A 21,344-nucleotide genomic window follows, 5' to 3' on the forward strand; every position below is an offset into this window, starting at 1 on the left:
ACCAAGATTTGTGTATAGATATTTTGAGTGAATTAACGCCGTAATGATCATACCAACCAACAACACTAACCTTTTCTTGAGAAGGCAACTTGCATAGAAGTGAATACAACAGGAAAAGAATGAACCAAGAGGTTGTACATCTTTGTATGATTGTGTTCTGTGAAATGATTCAGAACTTCTTTCTGTCTTCTAATAACAGTTTTGAACCAGCTGCCTCTTCCATCACCTTTACCTGCTACAACAACAAAAAGCCTACTCTTCAATGGACGGATAGCTGAAGAGGTGAACTGCCTTCTGGCTTGCAGGGATGAAAATCTGGTTTCACAGCTTGTCCACAGTCTCAATCAGGTGTCAACAGATCACATGTATGTATTTTGAACTTAAGCTATATCACATTACTGTCCTTATTCCTTTAGATTAAAATGAATTCGATTGAGAGGGATGTTTGTGAGAATCTGAAGATCAGAACATGCAGTTTGTTTTATTAGGCTTTCTTAGCAGATTTACACTGTGTAAGAGTCAGTTGTTTCAGTCAAGTAGCCCTGAAGAATAACCGTGTGTTTTTATGGATCTGCTGCTTGTTCCATAATGCTAGTTATGAGCGCAAATGGTGGTGTTGGCTGTGCAACAGTTACTTATATTCCAGTGTGGTGAATAATGCATATAGACAAATTATATATCCAGTAATACACAAAAAGAAACTTACTGGTAAGATCCTGATCAGGTGTTGACCTTTAGCACTGTAAGGATTGAATCAGCAAGTGTCCACTTTTTGTTAATGTATACTTTGTTTTGTTTGGTTTTGCGTGTTGTCCTTTGAATTTTCTTATGTTGACAGCACTGTCTTTTTCCTACATATTTCAATAAATTATCTTGAGCAAATGGACATAGTTTTTAAAAGTACCCCAAACAAACAATAAATGAAAACACTGATGCATTTGTAGAAAATCTGTTAGATATTTAATAGTTCAGAGGGAATTCTGTGATGTCAATTTTTGTAATAAAATATACCACCTGAATATTATACATTCATGTATATCTTATTTTCACTACCACAATACTTTCTTGATGTTACAGAAATACAAAAGGGGGCATAAGAAACTTTTATAATATCTTGAAACTGACAGCCATGGATATATGTGCTTAATAACAGAAACTAATTTTGAAGACTGGTAGGAATAGTTTTCTTTCCACTCTTTAAAGAAGAGAAAAAAATAGAGGCAGGGAACAGTGCTTTGCAGACTTGTTTTTTCCTTTATTTTAGCAGTAAATTATTTTAATTGTTTTGTTTGTTTGTTTGTTTGTTTTACTTGACCATACTTTCTTAAAATTTGAAAGAGCATTTGCTTCTTTATTTGCTTACTTCCACAATTGCAGAGAATTGAAAGATAACCTTGGCAGCGATGATCCAGAAGGAGATATACCAGTCTTGCTGCAGGCCATCCTGGCAAGGAATCCTAATGTTTTCAGGGAGAAAAGCATGCAAAACAGATATGGGGTACAAAGTGGTAAGGATTTCTGATTACTTACTGATTGTATTTTATGTTGTTCTGTAAGTTAAAGGGACTGATACTAACAACAAGTACATATGGACTACATCTTTGATGTTTATGCCTTACCTTGTATCTAATACTGATACAAAGGATGTATCTTGTCATCTTCAACAAGTGTTTGCATTGGGATAAGCATTGAAATAACTCTATGGGGTATTTTTGTAAAAATAATGTTTAATTTACCCACAGAAATGTAATTATAGGAGGATTGATTGAATTTTATTTTGAAAACATTTTATTTGAATTTCTTTCATGCTAAGTTCATATATTTGTCTTAGTAACTAATTGCAGTTGGAAAACTATGCCTTGATCTTACTGAAAATCTGTAAAACTACAGTTTATCGTTGCAGTGAGTGGTAGTTCTTGGGTAAGGATTAAGGTTGAATGAATCATACATAAGTTATTCGCTGCCATTTCTCTTCTCAGCAATTCATAATGCCATACAGGTTGTAGTGTTCTGACAGCTGATTTCTCTTCTAAGGTGTTTACTGCTGTATAGCAAAGATGGATAAAGGAAGACACAAAGCAAAGGATTAGTTGGACAGATGATAGTTTTAAATCCGAAGATACTTTCTCTTGCACCTGAAATCTATTCTTTAAATACTAAAGTATAAAATGAGTAGGAGAATTTCCAGTTTCTGCAGTGTGAGGATAAAGTTTTGCTAGCACTGTAGAAATATACATAGTTGTAGGAGTTTACAGCAGATGGAAAGTGTGGAGTGTTTTTGTACGGAGGAAAAAAGAAATAGATGATTTACGTTCATTCACCTAGCCTACTCAGTAAAAAGCCTTATAGTATTTGAAAAGAACTTGCTTAGGACAGAACATGTAATGTTCTTTGAAAGAGTGTAGGCATTTTCTTGAATGAAAAAGTTAAGGACAGTGCTATATATTTAGAAGTTCACTGATCCTGAAATTTGAGCTCTGATAACAACCTCCAGATTCTGCGTTCTTTGGCAGCCATGGCAAAACATGTTTTTTCCAGTGGTGGGAAGAGTTGTGACTATCCTGATAGTATGCAGAGTGGTACCACAAAGAACATATGCTTGAATCAGTTTTGCACCAGTTTTGTAGGGTAAAATAATTTTTTGCCAATGTGAAAGTGAGACATTGGTTTGGCAATTATTTGTTCCATTAGAAAATTTTGAAAGAGAGGAAACAAAGCTAGTTAATTTCTTTCTAACTTTTGTTCATGCTGTGGTTCAGAGGGAGAAATGCTTTTGTAGCTTGATTTAGTAGGGTAAGAATGAGTAATCCTTAAGGAAATAAAAGCACCTCTATCTTTAGTAAATATGCCTTGGCCTATGCTTGAAGGAAGATACTGATACGGAATTAAAAATAATTCAATATGAAGCGTAAAAGAATAATTGATGTTATTTTAATAAAGCGTTTCAGAGAATCAGGGCAGATCAGAATTTTAAAATTCCTTGATTCTTTAGTTGTATTTTGCCTAATTCTGAATACATGTGCCAGTGCAAGCATTGCAATGTAAGTCTGAAATCAGAAAACTGGAGAGAAAGGAGGAAGAAGGGAAGCTCATAGATGTAGATAAATGATTTTGAGAGGAAAAAGGTCTTGGAATAAACGGTTGGAATAGCTAGGCAAAGTGCTATGTCATTTTCAATGGAAAAAGGCCACACTCTTATCCTGAAATAGGTAGGTCTTTAAGCTGAATACCAGCAAGTTTTGGTAGCCTTATTCGCATCAATATGTCCCATTCAGATCTCCAAGGCGAAAGGAAGCTATGTGGTTGTATCGGGTCAGGAAAGGCTGTCTTTTCTGCTGTTTTGTGAGCAGTTGCGAATCTCTGCATAGTCCTAAGTTATAGAACAATTGGGGTTTTTTTTAGAGATCTTACATAATGCTTTTTACCAGCTAGAAGAATGAATCTTAGACTCTCTTCTAGTATTTCAAGCTCATCTCTTCTGATTTCTTTACTGCCTTCCTTCTGAATATTATTTTTCTGCTCTCTATTGAGTCTAGTGTACAGTAAAGTCAGTGGTAAGTACTGTGGCCCAGTATTTGTAAATTGATAAGGAATTCATAAGTTCCTCATAAGGTCCTCATAGAGAAGCTCTTGAAATGTTTGCTGGAGGAGGAGACAGCGAGGTGGACTGAAAACTGGGGTAGTGGTCAATGGTGCAAAGTCTAGTTGGAAGCCAGTCAGGAGTGGAGTATCTCAGGGGTCAGTACTGAGTCCAGTCTTGTTTAACATCTTCATGAATGATCTGGATGATGGGGTAGAGTATACCCTCCGTAAATACGCAGATGACACAAAACTAAGCAGACCACCTTGCAGAGGGACCTCAATAGGCTGGAAGAGGTGGAGCTGATGAATTCATGGAATTCAACAAGAAGAATCACAAAGTCCTGAACCTCAGGAGGAACAACCCCAAACAGTACATACTGGAGGCCACCCAGCTGGATAGCAGCTTAGCAGTAAAGGACCTAGGTGTCCTGGTGGATACCAAGTTGAACATGAGTCAGCAACATGCCTTTGTCACTAAGAAGGCTAGTGGTATTCTTGGCTGCATTAGGCAGGCAAACTATTGCCAACAGGTCAAGAGGTGATCCTTCCCTTTACTCAGTGCCGGGTAAGGCTGCAGCTCAAGTACTGTGTCCACTTCTGCCCTATACAGTACAAGAGAGACATGGACGTACTGGAAAGAGTCTGGTGGAGGGCCACCAAGGTGATAAAGGGACTGGAGCACTTCTCCTGTGAGGTGAGGCTGAGAGACTCTCAGCCTTGAGAAGACGAGGCTCAAGGGGGATCTCATCAGTGTTTATAAATATGTGAAGGGAGGGTGTGAAGGGGATGAAGCCAGGCTCTTTTCAGCAGTGCCCAGTGCCAGGACAAATGGGCACAAACTGGAACACAGGAGTTTCCACCTGAACATCAGGAAGCGCTTCTGTACTGTGCAGGTAACAGAGCACTGGCATAGGATGCCCAGAGAGCTTGTGGTGTTCTCCGTCCTTGGAGATCTTCAAAAGCTGCCTGGACACAGACCTCAGCAACCTGCTGTAGGTGACCCTGCTTGAGCAGGGGGCAGATGGCCTCCAGAGGCACCTTCCAACCTCAACCCTTCTGTGATTCTGTGAACAGCACAAGAACGAGGTATTATGTGGACACTTCTTTGTTTTGGTCCCCTGTCCAATTTTCCCTCTCAACACTTTGGCTCTGTCTTTTGGCAGAGATATGTGTTGGAAGGTAAACTGAAATAATGTTTTGCTAAAGCTTAGTATTCATAGCGTAGCTTAGGGTTCAGAAAGGTCTTAAAATTCACGTAGAACTGTTTACCACAACTTTTTTTGGATAAAAATTTTGTGCTTCTATCCAAAAGTGTCGATTACTTAGATTTTTTTTCCATTTATACAAGAATGCAAGTTCATGTGTGCCTATAAAAGGGAAGAACATTGCGGATGTACACTTTCAGATGAGCATCTGTCTTACTGAAAAATCACCTGTAGCTCAGCAGTCCTAGCTTAAACATACATGATGCTGTAATACACTTGAATCATAGATCACAGACTTTTTCTGTGACCTTGAGCTGCATTTTTATGTAGTGCATTCTTTGGCATTTAGTTGGAATGCCGAAATGGAATTGTGTATTGCTCTTCTCCAAGCCAAAAATAAATTAAAAAATAGTCAAAATTGGGAGTATATATTAAGGAAACTTATTAGAGGAGTGTTTTTACTGGGATAATGTTTTCTTAGAATCAAACACTACCAACTTCCAAAATTGAAGTTGCAGTTAAAAGAAATTTTAAAGTATTTCAGGTATGCACATACGCAGTGCAGCCATAAGTCTGCTACATAGTGATATGACAAGAACTTAAATACATACAAGATATTTTAGAATTAATGGCCGTATACTACTTTCAGATCCTTTTTAGTCTAAATTTTTGGGGCTTATTTTTATGCCGGCCTCATTTTCATCATTACTTCATTACTTTGGAAAGACTTTTTTTTTAAGTTGTCTAGATTGCATCCCCCTCGTGCCACCACCCTCGTATTTCTCCTCCACCCTTCCTTGTCGCCCTTCACCCCAGCTCCTGATAGAGAAGTGAGAACTGTATGCCACAGAATAACCTGTAGCTTTTTCTTTTAAATTACATGTTTTAAAAAAAAAAAAATTCTTTCAAACCAATGCATGTCACATGTGTGGTTCAAAATGTTTTCTAAATTTAGGGAGGAGAAAACAAATATGTTTTTAAAGTATTTTAAAAGCGCATCCTTTGCTTTAAACCTAAAATGAACCTTCACCTGTATAGTTCATATAAAATGGCATGGTACCTGTTTAGTTTTAATATGGGCATGTTCTGTCAGCTTTCTGTGAATGAATTTTAATCACAGAATCACAGAATGGTTTGGGTTGGAAGGGACCTTAAAGACCATCTAGCTCCAACCCCTTGCCATGGGCAGGGAAACCTCTCATCAGACCAGGTTGCCCAAAGCCCCATCCAGCCTGGCCTTGAGCACTTCCAGGGATGGGGCATCCACAGCTTGTCTGGGCAGCCTGTGCCAGGGCCTCACCACACTCATAGTTAAGGGTTAGTAGTTTCACCAAAAAAAAAAAAAAAATTGTAACTAGCTGATGAGTATCCTAACCTCTGGATAGAGCGTCTCCAATATGTGAACCTGTGGAGCATGTGGACTCAGGGAACTTCCTGCAGCAAAAAAAACACTACAAGAAGTGGCTGGGGGACGGATGACTTGCAAGGGCATCTCTGTGGTTTTTACCTGTGAGTGGGAGATTCCTTGCCACCTGCCTCTGTGCGAGGCAACCACTGTCCATTGAAGCAAACTTCGCAGGAGTTGATGTGTCCCCTTCTGTTACTCAGGACAATGAAATGACCTTTTCAGTGACATATGGAGGTCTCAGATTCTTTCAAGACAACTAGGGACTTTCACTCCTACTCTGGGATAGTTTGTGTGTGTTAATCTGGTTGGAATGCAGCACTTTACACCTACTGGGAAGGTAGTAACAGCTGCATTCCTGGGGGATTATCACATCTCTACTGGTAAAAGGGGGGAAAGAGGGTGACAGGGAGGATTTCTGAAACAAGCTTTTCGTGTGCAAATATTGCAATAATTGAAATCAGTGATAGCAGTTCAAGGATTGATGAAGGCACTCTGAATTGTGGACTACTGTCAGCTTTCCGTTGGTCATTTGCTTTTCCCAAGCTGCAATTTGCACGTGGATTTTGATGCTGTTTAGCTATGAGACATTTGATTTTATTACTAAATCACCTGGTTGAAAGTCGTGTAAATTTATTTGTACTTGCACCATTTCAACTTCCGGAGTCACAGAATCACAGAATGATAGGGATTGGAAGGGACCTTGAAAGATCATCTAGTCCAGTCCCCCTGCTGGAGCAGGAACACCTAGATCAGGTCACACAGGAACGTGTCCAGGTGGGTTTTGAATGTCTCCAGAGAAGGAGACACCACAAACCCCCTCGGCAGCCTGTTGCAGCGCTCTGTCACCCTCACCGTGAAGAAGGTCCTTCTCATATTTAAGTGGAACCTCCTGTGTTCCAGCTTGCACCCATTGTCCCTTGTCCTATCATTGGATGTCACTGAGAAGAGCCTGGCTCCATCCTCCTGACACTTGCCCTTTACATATTTACAAACATTAATAAGGTCACCCCTCAGTCTCCTCCAAGCTAAAGAGACCCAGCTCCCTCAGCCTTTCCTCATAAGGGAGATGCTCCACTGCCTTAATCATCCTTGTGGCTCTGCACTGGACTCTCTCAAGCAGTTCCCTGTCCTTGAACTGAGGTGCCCAGAACTGGACACAATATGTCATGTGGTTGTTAGCAAATTCTTTATACCTGCATTGAAAAATGGGAAGGAAAAAAAAAAATTGATTTAGTATCTCCATAATAAAGATGCGGGTTAGTTTCAAGCACTGCAATACTTGTGACCTGCCAGGTAGTACAACTCCTGAATTTCCAGAATGTGACCGTAAAACTCCATAGTCGCTGGGAGTCTACAGGTGGGACTTTGGCTCTGCTCTGCTGCCTATCCTTGTCCCCTTTCTCTGCCAGTGCCTGAGGAAGGCCTGCACCTGCCCCCTGCTTTGTAATGTAATGTGGTCAGTTCTGGGCCCCTCAGTATGTGTACATGTTCTGGGCCCTGGAACGTGTCCAGAGAAGGGCCATGAAGCTGGTGAAGGGCCTGGAACACAGGTGCTGTGGGGAGAGGCTGAGGAAACTGGGGTTGTTCAGTCTGGAGAAGAGGCTCAGGGGAGACCTTATTGCTCTCTACAGCTACCTGAAAGGAAGGTGTGGGGAGCTGGGGGTCGGTCTCTTCTCACAGGTAACTAGTGATAGGACCAGAGGGAATGGCCTCAGGTTGCACCAGGGGAGGTTCAGGTTGGAAATTAGGAGTCATTTCCTCTCAGAAAGAGCAGTCAGGCATTGGAACGGGTTGCCCAGGGAGGTGGTGGAGTCACCGTCCCTGGCGGTGTTTAAGGAGAGGTTGGTGTGGTGCTTAGGGACAGGGTTTATTGGGTGACATTGGTAGCAGAGTGATGGTTGGACCAGATGATCTTGAAGGTCTTTTCCAACCTTAATGATTCTATGATTCTGTGATAAAATTTTTCAGCACCTTCTTTGATAATATTCTTTCTAAGTGTACTGGAGGTGGAATAGAAAGATTTTCTTCCTGGGTAGAAAGAAACCACTTGGGCATTATGGAAGAGAAGGTATCTTGTACGAGTCTGCAAGTGGTGCACTGCAGTTGAAAGTTAGCTCTCTTTTCTCAAAAAAAAGTGACATAAGTTTTCTGTATCCTTCTGACTTGTGAAGCTCCCAAATCTTTTACTCATTGGCACAATCAATACCTACACACTAGTCTGGGATGTGAGTATATGTCCTGTTGTGTTTCTATTTACTAGCAGGTTTGCCTTAGGAAGCTTAAAAAACTTAAGAGGAATAAAGCCTTGTTGAAATTTATAACTGAATTAACACTGCTTTAGGGAGTGCTTTTCTGTATCACGGTGTAAAACAGACATCTTTAGACTTTTTTTTTTTTCTAACAGTTAAAGATATTAACATCTACTCACAAAATTACCAATCTCTTTGTGTATAATCATTTCTGATATGAGAGACTTATTTGATTAAATAGGAAATGCATATAAAGTAACACTGATTTCTTCTTTTTAATAGGGATTATGATGTCGCAGTTTAGTATTTCTCAGAATTCCATGCGTGGTAGTCCTGCATCTTCCAATTATCAACAAACCACTATCTCACATAGTCCTTCCAGGTAATGCAATGTTTTAAATGGGGAGAGGGAGGGGCAGCAAAATTCAAATGCTTTCTACGATGACAGTCAATTCTTGTTGCAAGTATGTGAGTGGAAGTAAGAAGATCAGGATCAAGATAAATCTTGCATTTGTCTGACAGCAGGGTGAGTTTCTACTGCTGTAGAAGTCAAACATAGCACTTACTTGCTTTTTTTTTTGCCAGTTAAATAATGTTTGTATTATAAAGAGAGGTCATGATTCCATACTCTCCTCATAATTTTGGCAGACTTTCTTACCTGCGTAAGCTGTCCATCTGCCTCCTCCCACCCCTCTAGTTGTTCTCTGTGGCAGATTGGCATGTATGGGTATGTGTCTCTTATGTACTAGTGTGACAGGAGGGTGGGAAAGAAGACTTGTTAAAGCATGGAGGGCTGCTTTAACAGTTACACAAAAGGCCACACATAGGAGGGCAGGCCCAGTAGCTTGGCCAACATTTTCCTCTTCTACTTTCAACTTCTTTTTCAAACTTTAGCCAGTAGGATGTACCTATAATCTAGGTCTCTATGAACATAATAAAGTACTCTAGACTAAAAACTGAGTTTTAGTCCCATTACTGGGTGTTAATAGATTTAATCTGCAGTTATTAGACTTCATTATTAAAATAAACTTTTATTTCACATTTCATTTCAAGTTAGTGTAATAATTGTTTTGGCAAATAAAACACTTTGTACAAAACTCACAACACTGTCAAGAGTGGTGTTTTGTTTTTACTTTTAGTTTTATATCTAAAATTGATATTGAAGAAGGTTTTATGAATTGTGAATATTACAATGTGCTATGTCTTCTCAAAATCCTTGCAAAATCCTTGCTTTTAATATTTTGCTGTTTCCTTCTGTGGAAGCTTACCTTCATAAGTGCTATCTTAGAATTCAGAACATGTATTTATTCTATTTTTATTTTAAAAACTGATACAAGAAAGTATGTAAGTTGTAACATACATTATTGTCACAAGCCTGCTGGATTTTTATGGTATCCTATCTTTAGGATCAGTTGAAGATAAAGGCGATGAAAGCATAAGTTGTGTTCAGTGGACTTTCTGTCAGGTTCTACGTATCTGCCCATTGCATTCCTATATCTTGGCATTATTGTCATGTTAGATACAGTTCTTCTGAAATCGTACTGGAAAAATCACGTAGATGGCTCCTTGTTAATCCTAGCAAGCTTGTTGTTATTTGATACTTAAACCTGAGCTGTCATTTTCATTCAACCTTCTACTAAGGTGGAACTAACTTTTGGGAATAGCATACCTTATTTTAGTAAATATTTATAACTTACGTTGTTGTTTCCTTTCACTAGGTGGAGATCTTCTGAATGCTTTTTATTCTTTTCTTTCCTTTTACTAATACAATACCTAAGCTGTGGCTCATAAGTAGCAATTGAAGTTGGGAAGGCATTGGTAGAATTAAATGCTACTTTTGAAGGGGGTTCTTGATTGCTTCAGAATTTTATGTCTTTTCCAGAATTTATAATGTTCCAGAGGTATAATATTTCAAAAGGAATAATAAGATTGTCTAAATTTGCTTTTACAACTTCTAAAAACTTTTCAACTTTTATTTTTAGCCGGTTTGTGCCACCACAGACAAGCTCTGGTAACAGATTTTTGGCACAACAGAACAGTCCAGTGCCTAGTCCATATGCTCCTCAAAGTCCTGCAGGATACATGCCATATTCACATCCTCCAACTTATACACCACATCCTCAGTTGCAGCAAGGTAAGTATGTGATGTTTGTTATATTCTACTATATCACGTCAGTTTTACCTTCATGTGCATCTTTCATGGCTTTTAATCTCTGTGAAGGAGTCACATGCTTAATTCAAATCTTTGCGTTGATAGAGGTTTGTTGTGGTTTTGTTTGTTTGTTTGTTTTTTAATATAGCTTTGTTAACCTAACTGTGTGGAGTATCATAGAGTCATAGAATATCCTGATTTGGAAGGGCGCCACAAGGATCACCAAGTCCAACTCCTGGCTCCACACAGGACCACACAAAAATCAAACCATATGTCTGAGAACATTGTCCAAACAGTTCTTGGACTCCAGCAGGCTCGGTGCTGTGACAGCTTACCAGGGCAGCCTGTTCCAGTGCCCGACCACCCTCCTGGTGCGGAACCTTTTCCTGATATCCAGCATGAACCTCCCGTGTCACAGCTTTAATGCCATTCCCTCGGGTCCTGTTGCTGGTCAGCAGAGAGAAGAGATCAGTGCCTGCACCTCTGCTCCCCCTCACGAGAAAGCTGTAGACTGCAATGAGGTCACCAATCAGTCTCCTTTAAGAGTTACAGTATATTCAAAAAAAAAAAAAGGAAGAAAAAAAACTAAAACATATCTGGAGACATTGCTCCCCTATGTACAGCTATTTTGCGTAGTTATCATGTATGTATGACAACAGAAAATCAGAACAAACCAAAAAAAAATTTAAAAGCTGTAGCCATCATTTATCTGTACTAGCAAAAACCTCATTTGTGCCAGTGTAATTAAGTTTTGCTGCCAGCTTATCTAGCCTTACCAAAACTTTGTAATATAGACTAGACTAATACTAAGTTGGCTAGAATTATGCTCAGGGTATACAGTAACTGTCAAAGATGACCTTCAGAATAAATGGATTTCTGTGTTCTTCCCTTTTCTAAATACAATCTTGAACAGCATGAACACTGTTAAATATCTAGTCTTTTTTTGTTGTTGTTGTTAAGTAGAATTCTCATTAGATTCTTCTAAATAATCTGTTTTAAAGTTTAGTAGTGTGCTTGGAATATTTACATATATATATGCGTGTGTATATACGAATATCACTGTTCTGTATGCAGTGTTGCATGTCTCATGAATACCTTGGAAGTTTCGTATACTAAAGGTACTGAATACAAATTATATAGAAGAAAATAAAGTTTGTTATAGTCTTCAAGAAACTGATACTAACAGTAATTAGGATAGATGTGGAGAGAGCCTGACTAATTGTACATGGAATTTAGATTTTGAGTCCTCTTGAAAATTCAGATCTTAGGTATTTGATTTTATTCAAGGTATTTATGGCAAAAGGATTAAATCAAGTAAAAATTATTCTTGTTCAGATTCCAGACCTCTTGTATCCAACTCACTAATATCCACAATTATGTTGCTTTTTTGTGAAACCTTTAAGAGTTAATGAGAGTATGCACGTATCAGTATAATTATTTACATTTTTTATATTTCAGCCTCAGTGTCCAGTCCCATTGTCACAGCTGGGATGAGGAATCTCCATGAAAATAAAGTTTCAAGTCAGTTGTCTGGAAATTCAGCTAATCATCATGCTGATAATTCTAGACATGGCTCAAATGAAGACTACCTACAGATGGTGCACAGACTAAGCAGTGATGTATGTTCCCTAAATTGATTTATTTTGATAAAGCAAATGTGTTAATCTGCTTTAAGAGTCAGATATTTTACTGTGCTGTTGTTGATGTATAAAACCGCTGAAAACATTGTTAAGTTTCAGACATGTCTGGTCAACTGTGCAACTTCAACATGTGAGGCTTTATTTTATTTGGAAGATACCTGTTTCCTTTAGAACAGTTTTTAACATTAATTCTGTTGAAATTATGAAAGTAAGTTATCTTTTATATATGCGAGTTTATCACATAAAAAAATTTAAAGAAACGGTAGAATGTTGCTACATTTACTCTACATCAATGTATTGATGCAAATAATACTGGATTCTAGATAGGTGCATAGTTGATTTGTCTCTCTGAAAACCCCTGTAATTCTCAATTAGATTTGACGTATTTGTACAATGTATTGGGTAGCATTGTAGTGTTGCCAACGGCAAGAGTTCCTATGGACATTTTTTCTTACTGGTCTACGTGTGTTTTATGGTGGTCTGGTTTCTTTTAAAGAAATTTTCCCTTAGTGACTATAGCTCTTGCAGCAGAAATTCTTTTAGAAATCTTGAATGCGAACTTCTCCCACAGTTTTTGTTGTTGTTTTTTAAACTATTGATTAATTTTCATCTTAATGAGAATCTCATCCTGCAGATGAAGCTTCATGGGGTGTTCTTCTTTACAAGCTTGACACAATCCCTTATCATCTCTTAAGGGGAAAGCACTTAAGTTTTTGACCATCTGTCTTAACAGTGTGGTCACAATGATGCCTACAACAGTAGGCATAGCAGTAGTTAAAAATCTTCATCAAAAGTTAGTGGCAAATAGCCCCCCCTTAAAGTGTTTTCTTTAGCTTACAAAAACTGTGGGTAACTCTGAGAGGGTCACTAGTTTTATTAGACTTTATTTTATTTTAAACAGATTTATTATGCTGAATAAAATTATTAGCTAGGAAGTAGTATTTGAAACAAAATAATTTTGTACTGAAGGAATTTATCATAATACACGATTTCAGACGTTTTTTTCCCCAGTCCTTGTTTCAGCAGTGCAAATTCTTATAAATAGGAAGCTGTTCTTGGTATTAAGTATGCATATATTCCCTAACTGTGTTAAAGGTACACTATCAACAGAATTTTGCTTTTAAGACAAAATTTTTGGAAAACTTTAATATTAGGATAATTTATTTTAGTGTTTACATTTCAAGATATTTAAAAATGTTCACTAATTTGTCATTCAGACAATGCAGCCTCATCCAAGTTTAAGAGAACTTAGAAATGAAACTCATTCAGAATTTACAGGCTGTGAAAACGTGAAACATACCATCATTGTTCAGTTTAATTGGTGAAATGCTAAAAAAAAAGAAAAAAAGCAGTAAGTTTCTCAGCAGCTGCCACCTGCTGAGAAGAAGGTGAGGTTTGCAAGGCACTTGGGGTGGTGGTGGTGGTTCTGAGGGTGTTTCTGGGCCTCAGCACCCTCATGCTGTGTGTGAGGAGGGACTGTCTGGCAGGCAGCAGATCTCAAGAGAGAGGCAGGTGAGAGCTGGGCACTGCCAGTTGCTTCCCCTGCTGGTTCAAACCAGGTGAGGCACATACCAGTAGCTGCTACGTGCTGGGAGGAGTGTGATGCTTGCAAGATACCTGGTGGGTGTCCAAGAGTGTTTCTTCATTCCTGACACCCTTGGTCCACTGTCATAATCCCTTCCCAGGGAGCTGAAACAAGGATGACCACTCCAAGCTATGTCTTCTTTGTACCCTCCAATATTAGCACCCACTGGGACTGATGCGGCTGTCCAGACAGAACTCCCAAGGGAACACGCAGCCATCCAGGCCACAGTGTGTGTTGCAGTGTGTGCCTGAGGTTTCTACTAGTGTCTGAGGGCAGTAGCAAGAATACCTGGGGAAGGTGTGCCCTGGCAGAAGAACTGCTCAGCTGAGTTTTGGGAGGAGGTGGACAGGTTGAGGAGTATCCAGGAGTCTGAGAAAGAAATTGGTGGAACTTCAGTCTGTCATCACTGGAACAGAAATGTCAACCATGCATAGCAGACGACAAGGCCTGTGGCCTCTCCACCAGGCAGAAGGCAGTGATGACAGATGGAGGTGAATGGAAACAAGTCTGTGCTTAGGACAATGTGAGAAATTCCTCCTTGTCTACCTTGGCTTCCCAGGTGCCCATATACACATCTGTGAGGCTCTGGAATTGGAAGTTCAGGGATATGATGAGGTGGTTGATGACCCATCTGTGCTAGAGGAGTCACCAAGGTCAGATCAGCTAATCCCCTGCATCATGACCATCACCATAAAGAAAAAAAGAGTGGGTTATTGCCATAGGTGACTTCCTGAGGGGAGCAGAGGGTCCAGTCTGCCATCTAGATCTGTCTTTTAGGGAAGTTTGCTGACTCTCTGGGGCTTAGGTTAAGGTCATTCCCTGGAAACTTTCTAGCCTGGTACAGCCCTCAGATTGTTACCTGGTCTTGCTTTTTCCATGTTGGTAGTGACAAAGTTGTAATGAGGAGTCCAGGAGCAATCAAAAGGGACTTCAGGGCACTGGGTAGATTGGTGAAGGAATGAGAAACACAGGTATTATTTTTCTCCATCCTTCTAGATGTAGGGAACGATATTAAAAGGAAAAGGTGGATACAGCTTATCAATACCTGACTCCAACGCTCATGTCACCGGTAGAATTTTGGGGGTTTTGATATTGGGATGGTCTATGCAACACCATTCTTCCTGAGGCTTAACAGGATTCTCCATCCTCAAAGGGGAAAAAGTATTTCTGCTGATCATTTAGTGGGGCTGGTTTGAAAGAGCTTTAAAGTAGGTTTGAAGGGGGAAAAGGGATGAAGTCAAGCTTGCTAGTGATAAACTATGGGATGGCATGACAATGTGGGGCAGTGTGCTGATGAGAACCTTCAGTCTGGTCCACAATGTACCAAGTACGTTGGAGCACATTTGAAACACTTGTATACCAATGCACACAGTATGAGGAATAAAGAGGAGCTAGAAGCTTTGGCTCTGTCTCAGAGCTATGACATTACTGGCACAAGTGAGACTCCCCAGCTATCTGTGTTCTTTATTGAGAGCAGCCCTGAGGAGGACCCGGGGGTGTTGATTGGTGAGCAGCTCAACATGAGCCAGCAATGTCTGCTTGCAGCCCAGAAAGCCAACAATATCCTGGACTACATCAAAAGCAGTGTGGGCAGGAGGGTGAGCGAGGGGATTTTCCCTCTCTGCTCTGTTCTCATAAGATCCTATCTGGAGTCCTGTGTTCAGCCCTGTGGCCCCCAACATAAGAAGAACATGGACCTGATGGAGCAAGACCAGAGGCAGGCCATGAAGATGATCAGAAGGCTGGAGCACCTCTCCTACAAAGACAGGCTGAGGAGTTGGGGGTGTTCAGCCTGGAGAAGAGAAGACACCGGCATGATCTTATAGCAGCCTTCCAGTATGTAAAGGGGCCTACAGGAAAGCTGGGGAGGGACTTTTTACAAGGGCTTTTAGTGAGAGGACAAGGGGTCATGGCTTTAAACTAAAAGAGGATAGATTAGGTATAAGGAAGAAATTCATTCCTATGAGGAAGGGTAGTGAGGCACTGGAACAGGCTGCTCATCCCTGGAAATGCTCAAGGCCATGTTGGATATGGGGCTTTGAGCAACCTGATCTGATGGGAGGTGTCCCTGCTCATGGCAGGGGGGTTGGAACAAGATGATCCTTAAGTGTCCCTTCCAACCCAAACCATTCATTATTCTGTGACTTGGTTGGAAATGTCCTATGACTGGAACACTGTGATGGATGGTTGTAGGTTCTTAGGAGAGAGAAGCAGTGTAGTCAAGATGGAAGGGTAGTTCTGTATATAAAGGTGGGGTTGGACTGTACAGTGCTTGCTGTTTGGATGACACAGTTGAGAGCCTCTGGGGTTTAGGATTTAGGAGAAAAGCTAATAAAGCAGATGTGTGAGTCTATAGATCACTCAACCAGGATGATAACACTGATCTAGTATTATATAAAGAATTAAGGGAAATATTTACATCAGTTGCCCCTGTCATTATGGGTGACTTCAATTTCCTAGATGTTGAGACTATCATAAAGCAGACACAAACAGGTCTTGTGAATTTCTGAAGCACATAGAAGATGACTTTTAGATACAGGTACTAAGGGAGGTGACTAGGAAGGAAGGGTGCCTTCCTAGATCTGTTGTTTGTAAATAGATACAGTCTTGTGGATGAAGTGATGATCGGCGTCCGTTTTTGCCACAGAAATCATGGAATGGTTGAGTTTAAAATCTCTGCTGGTACAAGAAAAACTTTTAGGCACACTGGAATCTGGGAAAGGAGACTTTAATCTCAAAGAACTGGTTAATAAGGTCTCCTGGCAATCAGCTTTGGAGGGAACTGGGGTCCATAAATGGTAGTCACTTTTTAAGAGCCATTTTTTAAGAGTGCAGAAGCAGGTAATTCCAATGTATTGAAAGACGAGTGGGGTAGAAGGACAGCTTGGCTGTTGAGGGATCTCCGTTAAGAACCTAGGTGTAAAAGAAATTGAAAGAATTTGTATAGACTTGGGAAGCAAGGTCAGCCTAAGCCAGAGGAGTACAGAGATGTTGTTTGCCGTTGTAGGGAGAAAGCTCATACAGCCAAAGCTGAGTTGAAACTGCCCAGTATTTTAGTGGATGACAACAACAACAAAGGCTTTTTAAGATATGTTAACAGCAAAAGGAAGACTGAAAGAAAACATTGGTCCACTACTTGATTGTTTGTCACACCTGCAAATAGGGATGAAGACATTGACATTTAATGTCTTCTTTTCCTCTGTGTTTAACACCAACAATTGGTCCTAAGATATCTGGAGTCCTGGGTTGGAGGACTGTGGCTGTGAGAGTGATAAGCTCCCAGATGATGTTGAACTAGTGTGGGATTTGCTGCTGTGACAGAATGCACATAGGTCTTATGGGGCTGGATGGAACTCATCTCAGGGTACTGAAACAGTTGGACGATGTTACTGTAAGGCCTCTCTCAGTTTTTTATCAATGGTCTTTGGAATCTGGAGAGGTTCCAGTTGGCTGGAAGCTTGCTTATGCTACTCCAATTTTCCAGAAGGGCAAGAAAGAAGACCCTGATAGTTACGGACCTGTCAGTCTCATTTTGGTGTGTAGTAAAATTATGGAAAAGATTATTCTGGGAGTTATTGAAAAACACCTGAAAGACGATCGGTCAAAAGCAGCATGGGTTCGTGAAGGGAAAATCATCCTTTTATGACAAGGTTACCCACTTAGTTGACAAAGGGAAAGTAGTGGATATGGTTTTGGGGGGGGGATTTTAGCAAAGCCTTTGATGCTGTCTCTCACAATATCCTTCTGGACAAAGCATCCAGTATACAGCTAGACATTGTATAAACAATAGAATGGGTGAGCAACTGGCAGAAGGGTCAAGCTCCAAGAGAAGTAGTAAACGTGGGAACATCAGGCTGGTGGCAAGTCAGTAAGCGGTGCTCCCCAGGGCTCAATTTTAGGGCCAGTTCTCTTCAATGTTTTTATCAATAACCTAGACAAAGGAGTTGAGTGCACACCAACTAAGTGTGCAGATGATACTAAATTGGGAGGAGCCATTAATTCCCTTAGGGGTAGATAGGCTTTGCAGAGAGATCTTTATAGATTAGAGCACAGGTCAATCACCAACTGTATGAAACTTAACAAGAGCAAATGCCAGATTCTGCACTTGGAACAGTGTAATCCTGGATGTACATATAGACTGCGGGACAAGTGACCGTAGTGCAGTCCTGCAGAAAGGAATCTAGGGGATTTGGTTGATAGTAAGCTCCATATAAGTCAGCAATGTGCCCTGGTGGCCAAAAGGGCCAACTATCTCCTGAGGTACATTAAGCACACTATTCATAGACAGTCAAAAGAAATGGTTGCCCTGTTGAACTCAGCACTGGTGTGGCTTCACCCTGAGTAATGCGTGCAGTTTTGGGCTCCACAATATAATGATGATGTACAACTATTAGAATGTGCTAAAGGAGGGGAATAAAGGTGGGGAAAGGACTAGAGGTCACAATTTACCAGGAACAGCTGAAGATATTTGGTTCAGCTTAGAGGAGATTGAGGGGTGACCTCACTGCTGTCTACAACATCCTCATGAGCAGGAGGGGAGAGGGAGGTGCTGATCTCTTCTTTCTGATGACCAGCGGTAGAATGCGAGGGGATAGCTTAGAGCTGTGCCAGGGGAAGTTCAGATTGGATATTAAGAAGTTTTCCACTGTGAGGGTGGTCAGGCACTGAAACAGGCCCCCCAGGGTCATGGCCTCAAGCCTGTTGGTGTTCAAGAAACATTTGGGCAGTGCTTTTAGATATATGGCTTAACTCTTAGGTTGCCTTGTGTGGAATCAGGAGTTGGACTTGATGATCATCGTGGGTCCCTTGCAACTCAGAATGATCTGTGACTAGTAAAAAGTATAAACTTGCACTTTTATTTGTAATTGTACTTTTAAAAGATGATTTTAGTAGCTATAATATAGAAAACAGTTTGAAGAATTTGGAGTAATTAAAGTTTTGCATCTATGTATGAATAATAAGTTTAATCATGATGTTGCAGCCTTTTCAGAAGCATTGTGATCTTTGGTATAGATACAGTTACGAATGAGGATTATTAAATCCTACATATTAATAGCTTTAATAATCCTTTACTTTAAGGAATTTATTACATTAAAAATTGTGAATAGTTACAGGATGTTGTGTATTTGCAATACATGATGTATACAGAATCAGGAAATAGACCCCTGAAGTTCATTGCACATAAACTCAATTTAAGGACCATTCTTTGCAAAACTTCAGAGCATCCCTCAAATGTAAGTTTGTACTTACATTTTACCATTTGATGAAACTCTGAACTATGAAAAAGCAAATGAGTGCTTCTGAAAAGTTATCAGCTAGAAAAGGAATGCCATTTGTACCTGGAAGGTTATCTACCTACTTAATATATTTAGTTAACCTGATGAAAGATGTCTTTGCCCATGTCCTTGGTGATTATGGGTAGAGGGCCTTTCCTGTCTTAATAAAAATATATACACTAAAGAGTTAATAAGCTATTTTTTTAAAGTTGTAAGTAAATCAGTAATTCACATGCCAGGATATGAAATCATTTTTACTAGCAATCACACACATGTAAGTTTAAGGTGTAATTCTTTTTATTGTGTTGAATCTGAATATTAGATTCCTTTGCACATGAGGCTTTCTTCATGTGAGGAAACAACTCTTTTTGCAAGCAGTGTTGCAAAAATAAGTTTAATAGTACAGCATGAGTTTTAGATTCAGTTTGCTGTGGGGGCAAAAAAAATCTAATGGAAGTGTTTTCGGTGAAACTAATGAAATTTGGTTTCTTGCTGATTCATATTATATGCTCTATAAGCACCTTCAATCCATAAATTTCAAACTCATTCCTTTGCTCTAAGCAGTGAGAACTATGCCTTCACAAGATGTAACATGTATGGTGTCTAGTCTGCTGCTAAGCATAGGAAAATTGGCTGTTTGGCCATTGCCAAAGGGAGTGTGTGGTTGACTGTCTATGCAGGCTTCTATCTCCTTCAAATGACAGTTTAGCTTTCTGGCTTACTGCCTGCTGCTAACTTTTTCGTAGAAACTTGTAGAAACTTAATTACAGTTGAGCCTTATAACATTCAATTAATTAAGTTGAAAATGGTCGTAAAGATAAAAAGTATTTAGGGCAGAGAATTCAGGGTAGAAAAAAAGTGAAGAAAAAAAAAGTTATAGGAAAGAACTGTGTGTGTCTGCATAGGTACCTCAATATGAGCCACATTACATATTAGCTACTGAAATAACCAAGAATCAGAATTTTATTAGGAAAAATATTAACAAACCACTTTGGAAGCTTCCCTTGCATGACTTTACTCTAAAAATAGACTTTTTGCAATTTGTTAATAATTGCGGAAATGGTCTCTTCATAGATATAAGGGTTGTTAACTTGTTCTTCCCCAAAATGTTCTGTAGACATTATTTCATAGTGTTAGGATTGTTTTTTAAACACTGTTCTATAAAATTTTAAATGTAGTAAGGTCCTTGGCTGAGTTAGTATGCTCTTGACCAGCAGAGGGCACCATGAAATAGACTGAAAAAAAAATTATTAAAATGGGAATCTGAATAGGGGCTTTCATATTTTATTTTAAGGTAGTGTGAGGAAAAAAGTCACATTTACATTCTTAAAGTTAGAGGATGAACATCCTTACGTTGTAATTGGTATATATTGTGAAATTTGTTAGAAATTAGGAATTCCATTAAAGCAAGTTGTTTTGTGCAAAACTGAAAATACACTAGAACTTATTTTTGCTCTGTTGGGAAATTTCTCTGAATTGCCATCAAGTTGTTTCCTGTCTAACTCTTAAGGGAGGCAAATCACTTGATAAAATCACTTAAGTTGTGACATACACATGACTGTCTCACCTGCTGCAATGGGCATGCTACAGATTTTGTTCAGTCCTGATGTATGTATCCTGGAGAGGGTAAATACAAAGTTTGCTTAAATGTAAAAGTACGATGGTATTCAAGATAAGCTTTAAGGGTAGGCTAAGTAGAGAAGATGTTCAGTTTGTTTTAAAAATATACTTTTTATGCTCAGTATCAGTTGTTTTTATTATATAGAGTTCATCCTTCTGCTTATTAGCCTTTTACTTCAAGTGCTTGTAACAAAAAATTTGTAAATGGAATCTTAATGTCAGCCAAAAGTGATTACTTCAGCTAAAAGATATGTACATAAATTTATTTTTGTGTGCATATTCAGGTGATACATTCTTAGGACACTTGTGCTCTGGAACATTGCCTGCATAGCAGTCAAAATGATAAAGATTTTTATATAAATAAATATTTTTCTAATATTTGTTGTATGATTTTTCATCGAACCCATTTTATCAGTGTATGTACTAATTTCAGACTTTATTTTATGAAATGTTCATGTTCATAATGTTAATTTTTATCATTGTCACTTTAGGATGGCGATCCTTCAATAAGGAATGCTGCATCTTTTTCCTTGAGGTCACCACAGTCAGTCTGCTCTCCAGCTGGAAGTGATGGAACCCCTAAAGGTAGTCTAGCAGTCATATATATCAATGTATTTTTCCCACTTT

At 39.4% G+C, this 21,344-nt stretch overlaps 1 protein-coding gene across 8 annotated transcripts in view; it reads left to right on the forward strand.

The window, feature by feature from the left end:
* NIPBL (NIPBL cohesin loading factor) overlaps positions 1 to 21,344 on the forward strand; it is a 190,487-nt gene that overhangs the window by 82,178 nt on the left and 86,965 nt on the right. For 7 of the 8 annotated variants that reach the window (XM_066988239.1, XM_066988238.1, XM_066988242.1 and 4 more), the window contains exons 3-8: positions 200 to 365; positions 1,378 to 1,508; positions 8,727 to 8,826; positions 10,427 to 10,578; positions 12,055 to 12,215; positions 21,209 to 21,302. In XM_066988239.1, the coding sequence (XP_066844340.1) occupies positions 200 to 365; positions 1,378 to 1,508; positions 8,727 to 8,826; positions 10,427 to 10,578; positions 12,055 to 12,215; positions 21,209 to 21,302 (804 nt within the window). The other variant, XM_066988241.1, reaches the window with a different exon arrangement.

This window comes from Anser cygnoides, chromosome Z (assembly GCF_040182565.1).
Source record: "Anser cygnoides isolate HZ-2024a breed goose chromosome Z, Taihu_goose_T2T_genome, whole genome shotgun sequence".
Lineage (NCBI taxonomy): Eukaryota > Metazoa > Chordata > Aves > Anseriformes > Anatidae > Anser > Anser cygnoides.